This window comes from Branchiostoma lanceolatum, chromosome 4, assembly GCF_035083965.1.
Source record: "Branchiostoma lanceolatum isolate klBraLanc5 chromosome 4, klBraLanc5.hap2, whole genome shotgun sequence".
Taxonomy (NCBI): domain Eukaryota; kingdom Metazoa; phylum Chordata; class Leptocardii; order Amphioxiformes; family Branchiostomatidae; genus Branchiostoma; species Branchiostoma lanceolatum.
Genome location: NC_089725.1, coordinates 22,566,991 through 22,574,363, shown reverse-complemented (window position 1 = coordinate 22,574,363; position 7,373 = coordinate 22,566,991). Strand labels below are relative to the sequence as shown.

Below are 7,373 nucleotides of genomic sequence, written 5' to 3'. Positions count from 1 at the left end.
CAATCAGCTGATCTGCGTGTTGACTGCGATTTGTTCAATAATGGAACTTTGCATTTGGATGACAGGTGTAAAGTTGTGTGGTTAATCATTACAGACTCAGCAACCGTAGAAATATGACCAAGAGAATAGTCTTCAGACGTGTTGTCACCTGATACAACTAGAGTCCCAACTGTTTAAAGCCCCGGTCACATTTAATGTACAATAGCCTTACAAATGAGATTCTTTCCCGGTTCATAAGTTTGAGAAGTAGTGACTCAATCGTTTAAACACATTAAACCAATCGTAGCTGCATGTGAAAAAGTACCCTTATCAACTAGCACTTGTTTGCAACCAGGGTTTATCCAATGTTTATTCATCTTGAAGTTTTATTCAACGTTTACGAATATCATCTATCTTCATTGGCCATGTTGCTTTATCAGAGAAGTCATGATCACTGTCTGAAACTCTGCATTATTATGAACAACGCCATATCAACCGCTTCATACCACTCTTATTGAATGTGAATATCATGTACAGTTTCATGCAAGCAAAAATGATAAAGAATGACACATGGCTTGATGTTGACACTTATAACTGATCACCAGATATCTGTTTGTGTATTCAGACACCATACATTATGTAATTGATAGAGTAATACTACGCATATTCACTTGCTGTAACAATATCTAGACAACAAGAAATTTGACACTGATTTTTCTCAGTATATTAGTAACATATAGCCACTTTCTATCTCCATTCAAAGTCTGTTACAACCGGTCAGGAATAAGAGGCTAACACATGTTGCAATTGATATTACAACCAATTTGGAAAGATTGGACGAAGTAGAGACTAAAATTGATCTATTATAGTACAAGCTATTTTCCAACCGCCCTGATACAACCATGTTAGACGCTGATGGTCAACCCAAAGATTAACTGTCAGCATTTCAACATTTCACGTGAATGAACAATACCACATGTATAGACTGACCGTAGTGAGAGCAGACAAAATGAAAAGGGGGCTATAGTTAGATTAGGAAAGATAATAATGATGATACATACATTTAGGTATACTTGCCGTGTGCAGTGCAGATCAATGCATTATAAACTACTGTAGTACCGTATGTAGTAACGGTTGTAAGTAGACCATTTGAGGCTCTGAAATCAATGGTCCCAAACTATTTTCCAAGCAGTTTGAACATCTGGGCTACAAAAATATCTCTCAGTTCTAGATGTGCTTTGGGGTCAAATTGCTTTTATTTAACACGATTGAATAGTCAACAGATAACAATGATCTTCGTGGCTATCCCCTCCTTCTATTTCCAGTGTAGTAGCTAACAATACGTCATGATTGCGATATTGATAGGTAGGCATACACTGTTTTCAAATATTTTTCGGTGCAGTTACACTTTCAAATTTTCATGGGGCGCAGTATACACAGTACCACCTTAACGAAGTTTTAATGAACGTATTTCCAGCGATAGCACACTAGGTAGCTTTCATGTTTTACCTTTGCCTTAGGTTCAACTTCAGTTACTTTTGTCAAAGTCAACAAATTTGTCGGTATTGAAGCTAGGTGTATCCATGTAACCTGCTTTCATTGCGTTTTACTGTAAAGCAGTGTCTTACACTAAGATGCGTCACCCTGTGTTTACTCTTAGTAGTTTCTTTTTTACAGCTATTGGGATAGAGTGAGGTGTGATATTGGACCCCCGTTGAGTTCAGACGTGCCATCAAGTCCCCAATGGATTTTCGCGGGCTAATCTTTCATATGCTAAAAGAAACAAAACTTGACAACATTTTTAGTCTGTAAATGCCTTGATAACTTTGTCAAGCATCGTTCCTCATAGTCTATAGAAAATTATTCTACGAAGACTTTTTTTAAACCGCGTATTGGGTCCCCTATGGTCGCTCTGAATATACCTCACACCATACTCCACCATAGCGGCCGTATAAGAGAAAATGTTGAAAATTTCCACCTGAAAATAAGCATGTAGCCTATACAGAAACATTTTTTTTTTATTCATGTGCAATTTCAGTCTCCTTCAATATCTGGAAGTAAATCAGGGAGAGAGGGTACCGAGAGGGATCCGCAAGGGGGGGATAATGGTTCGTCATACTGACAACATGGGAAGAAACAATTGTATAGAGAACATGTTAACCAACACAAGCAGTTTTTGAAATCCGTCTCTCTCTTACTACAAAGAAAACAGCAAAAGAGACACGTCGCAAAGTAAACGTACAAAGCGAAGCAAATAACAAACATCATAAAATGCAACGTAAGCACGAAGCAGACCACCCACACAATCACCAGCAGAAACATCTTTCCGATAGCCAACACGGATGAGCGCCAATCTTCCGCGTTGTCGCTCGTCCAACATGCATAACAGCAGGTACTGAGTCTGTAGAAATTGAGTATCGAGATTAGCACCTCGTGTTTTCATTGTCTGTGGTAAACGCAAAACGAGTCATTTATAACATTTATATATCGTTTGCTTGTAGTTTTCCGGATTTGATTGGGTTGAAGGGCATAATTCAAGTACCTTTGAGTGTTGTTGGTTTGTTCGGTATCATATTTGGTATGAGGTTAGGACTTTATATATCAAAGAAATGGTAAGAATTAGCCATAAGCTGCTTCGCACTAATATACATTTTGTTCTGAGCGATCCAGCGTCCATCCGAATTCCTTGCGGCAAGGTAGAGGCCGTCGGCAGTAAAGGCTTACACTGAACATAGTATAGGTTATGAACAAGAGTTTTTGGAATGGCAGGTGTGCTTTTGTCAATGACTTTGAGAACCAGAAGACTCAGAACGTAATGAATTGATGTCCATAATTGTTGGCTTGTTGGTAAACGATATGATACTCTTGGTTTTGAATGATCAGAACGTAATGGTAATGACAGAAGTAAGATAAGAAGCGCAAATGGAAAACAAAGAGAAAGTACTAGTCTTAGTCTAGGATTGTTTTAAAAGTGATTCTTGTGAAATCTTTGGTAAGTGGATTATTCCTGGTCTAGAGTGAGCTCGAGAAACGTGATCAGCGATTAAGAAAAATATAGAGTTGCTGACCGATCCTTGCACGTCAGAGCCTCTGTATTCTCTTCAACTGGCACTTCCACCACAGTGTAAGGAGGGGGTGAAGGCGGCGACGATAGTGGTTGGATGTTGCCCCTGGAGGATCAGAAGTATATCTTAGTGGGTTTTTTCCTACACTGTCTTGTCATCAACTATGCGTGATAGACAGTACTGATTAAAGGTAGACCGGGCGATATGCAGGCATATGGTTGGGAAGCTAGGAGGAAACGATGATCAATTACTAGCGTAGCACGTTATTACGACGTTATCACAACTAGTCGTGACTCACCTGTCAGAGGAGCCGGTGATCTGTCTGAGGCTGCCGAGGACCTGCTCTGATGTTGGTCTCTGGTGAGGATCAGCTGCCAGCATGGACAGGACCAGGGTCTGAGGATAAAATAATTAGCTTGTTGGTGTTGAATAGAACATGAGGGAGTAAGGGGGTAAATGTCACATTTAGATAACGTTATACTGTACCTTAACAGGAGACTCCGGTGATTCACTCGTCATCAGCATGTCTGCCACAGGGTATCCCGGATGTGTGATCATGACCTCAGCCACAGCCTTGGGTTGCCCATTCACGGGATCCGGAAGGAACGGCGTAACTGTCGTCCGATCCAAGATGGCGGCTATGATCAGACCCAAGGCGAAGACATCAGCAGTCTTGGTGGCGTAGGTCACCTGACCAGGTCGTTGTGCTGTTGACAATAATGAAGCCTTACTTCTCGTTGAGTTAAGAACAAAAAGTACCTGACACAAGGAGGTCTACATCATTTGTCACCCCCAAGTCATTACCATAATCAACATAATCCGGAATTAGAATATATGAATTCCCTAAGAATGCATTCGTGGACTCAGGTATAGGTGAAATTTCTAGAATCTTTCAAAACGTGCCCAATACTACACGGGCAGGCTCCAGCTCTGGGTCGTCGCCAAAACCTCCTAATCAATCGTCTTACCCAACAGTGGTCCGATGATTTCAGGCGACAGGTACAGCCTGGTACCGACCGCAGTCTGCATGTAGTAACTGTTGATGTCCCAACCGCTCTGCTCACAGACACGGGCAATGCCGAAATCTGCAATCTAATGGATGGATACAGAACTTTAATCAGAGCAACAAGTCGTTAACCTGCTTTATACTATGTATATATTAACTAGAGTTCCACGACCTCATACCTTCGCCAAATGAGTTTAACCTGTATGACTGACGTATTAGGAGTGTCTCTCATCAATTATAAATCATACTAGTTGATCGTCTTCACCCAAATCACAGACGTTGTCCAAAGTATAAGCTTAACAAAAAAGGTTATGCTAACATCATCAATTATGCAAATGAGCTCCCTATTAGCATAATTTGATTCAACTATGTTCACCTTCACATAACTTCCAAAATACCACAACCACAACTATGAAATTGCCATCATTTACCTGTATGGAGTTATTCATTAATTATGCAAATTAGGCCTACAATTGCATATTTTCTATCTATCAACATCCCTCTCTTCCTCAGTTACAAATGTCACATATTTGAATATTCATATCATGGAACACAGCCGGTTTTTTTTCTAATTGTCTCATTTATTATCGTCCAATCATACAAAGTATCACGTCAGCTATCTATATACCAAAATTCATGACCATCCATCAAGCCCATCTTAAGTAAGTTAAAGTAATTTCTCATTGATTAAGCAAATGAGGTCCTCATTCGCATAGTTAATATCTATTAATATTTCTCTCTTCCTCAGATACATATGTCACATGTTTGAGAGTCCTACCATGGAATTTGGTGGTTGTATAAACTTTCCTCATTAATTATGCAAATTAGACACTGATTTGCATAATAAGTATCTAATCATGTACATCATCACTCAAGCTTTCTATTTACCAAAATTCATGACCATCCATCAAGCCCTTCTTGAGTTATTCCCTTTCAAAGTCTGAACCAAAACCTGCTCCTGCAGTTCAAAAAAGGCCGCCAGGGGGCCAAAACCGATACCACTTACTCTCTGTCCAAAGACCAATTATCCACTCAAAAACCAGTTCCATAGCTTGTCCAGAACACGAGACATCAAAACAGGAAGTTCCGCTGCAGTACCGTAACAAGCCGCTAGGGGACCCAAAATCTAATCATTTCCAAGTCTCATCAAGACCTACTCACCTACCAAATATGAAGACAATCCATCCAAGCCTTCTCGAGTTATGCTGGTCGTTACATACAAACAGACAAACAAACGCCACCCTATGCATAACCTTGTCAGCGAAGGTAAAACGATACTAGTACTAGTAGTTTCAGGCTACTTATGTACAGAATGACAAAGTCAGTCATGATTGACCTTGACAATCGGCAGCTTCCCGGAGTTGTCAATCAAGATGTTGTCAGGCTTGAGAGCTCCGTGGACGACGTTCCTGCCGTGCAGGTAAGCAACGCCTTCTGCCGTGTCACACAGTAATTGCAGAACCGTAGCTGGGTCAGGATTGCTACCTGAGACAAATCTGTTCCGGACAGTTACATTTTTGGAAAATTGTGCACATGTACGTATTCGGTAAAAATGTAAAATGCAGAAATGTTCGCTATTATTCTATGTTTGCGGTTTTCACGGTAATCTCCTTGCCGCGAACTTAAGACCACCGCAAAAAATTTTGCCCTCATATCCCCTTGTCCATCATTGTCTCAAGCGCGAAATCAACTTTAAACCCCCGTGAACACCCCATTTTCTCCCTACCGCGAAATTTAAACCACGCGAACTTAGATGCATTTACAGTATATCATATTTGTGAACACTAGCAGTCTCACCGTGAGAGAGCAAACAAAAGTGTAACATTTCTACTTTTTTGTTTAACTTGTAACTTTTTTCTTTATCTCGGACTGGAGCTTACAGCCTACGAGCAAATGTAAGAATGTAGGTAGTGTCATGAGTGTGTGCAAATGCAATGTATCATAACGTACCTATCTAGGGTGCCTCCGCTGCAGTAGTCCATCACCAGCCAGACGTTTAGTGTCGGGGTGTTCAAACCGTTCTCTGTGAACACTTCCGAGAACTGTAAGATGTTTGGGTGTTCTCCAACCTACATTGTTGACGATATGAACCAACAGTTTTTAGAGGATCGCAAACCAGTTACTTGTGTCTGTACATAACAGGATATTCGTAGAACCATCAAGCGTCATTTCAATTTTTAACGCTTTTCCATCTAACGGTAAGTTCTTTAGTTGTGATTTTTACAAATTACTCATCCTTGCCTTTGCGCAATTTTTGTCTGTTTGTCACAGAAAAACCAATTTCATGATTTTGTCCGACTGAAATTTAAGAAATTTCTTATTGGAGGCGGCCACTTTGTAATGACCGGCATCGGCCTTACCTGCTGTAGAGCACGGATCTCCTTCAGGACGACCTGACCCTTGTCGATGGAGTCCACAGTGAGACACTTCAGTGCGTGTGTGCTGCCGTCCTCCTCGCGGTCCGCCTTGTACACCTTACCGAACGTTCCCTGTCCAAGCTCTTGTATGATTGTGTATTTCTCCATGTCGTCGACTAAACGTGAGACAGAACGATATCCCCGCCATCACCATCAAAGGAAGATAGCAAACAACTCAAGGTTGGCGACATGCATCGAGATGGCACGGAGACTATCTAAAGATATATACTGACACGGGTTACGTAAGTAATTCAAGTGTGCTGTCGTTTTTACAGTTTACTTCGCAAGTAATTCCACACGAGTATGAAAATGAATATCATGGACGTGTTCGGAGACTACTTAAGTTACAAATGACCGAAGACCAACAAATAACACAAGGTAGATCCGTTCTTTCCTCAATTGATTTAATATTGAGATACACAAACTGCATGTGTGTATCCAACACGCGTCAGTCAAGAGAATTCAACTTTTTCTGGACACACTTCTTGTGGACAATGTTCAGTCTTTTGGCGATGAAAGTTTTGAATGTTAGAAACTCACAGACGACGTCTTGCCCTCTTATAAAGACAACAGAACAGAAAATTCTATTGTAGATTCTATTTTCAGATCAAAATTGCAGGGAAGCTGGCTCTAATAAATATGTACGCACCTTTTCGTTCAGGACTCAGTATCCGATCCAATCATGGGACAGCGCCCCTACTCATGAAACAAGAACCCACTGTCACCTTCGAGCAGAAACTAACGTTGCCGTTAAAACGTCCATAGACGCACTGGCTTATGCAAACTTTATACAGGCTGTGCCGTGGCCCGGGATGCCAGTGCAGCTTATGTTTTCGTAGCTACGTACCTTTACCCAGTAGCTACTTTGTTTGTTGACCGGGTTGTGTTCAAGAGTAGAGATTTGCT

General features: G+C 41.0%; 1 protein-coding gene across 1 annotated transcript; it reads right to left on the bottom strand.

Moving 5' to 3' along the window:
- Window positions 1-2,418: 2,418 nt before the first annotated feature.
- Window positions 2,419-6,575, bottom strand: LOC136431982 (serine/threonine-protein kinase 35-like). The gene is made up of 8 exons (XM_066422991.1): window positions 6,411-6,575; window positions 6,001-6,119; window positions 5,387-5,546; window positions 4,013-4,136; window positions 3,531-3,751; window positions 3,343-3,440; window positions 3,048-3,149; window positions 2,419-2,425 (listed from the first exon to the last, which is right to left on the bottom strand). Exons 1-8 carry the CDS (start codon window positions 6,573-6,575, stop codon window positions 2,419-2,421), a joined length of 996 nt encoding a protein of 331 aa, XP_066279088.1.
- Window positions 6,576-7,373: the final 798 nt, after the last annotated feature.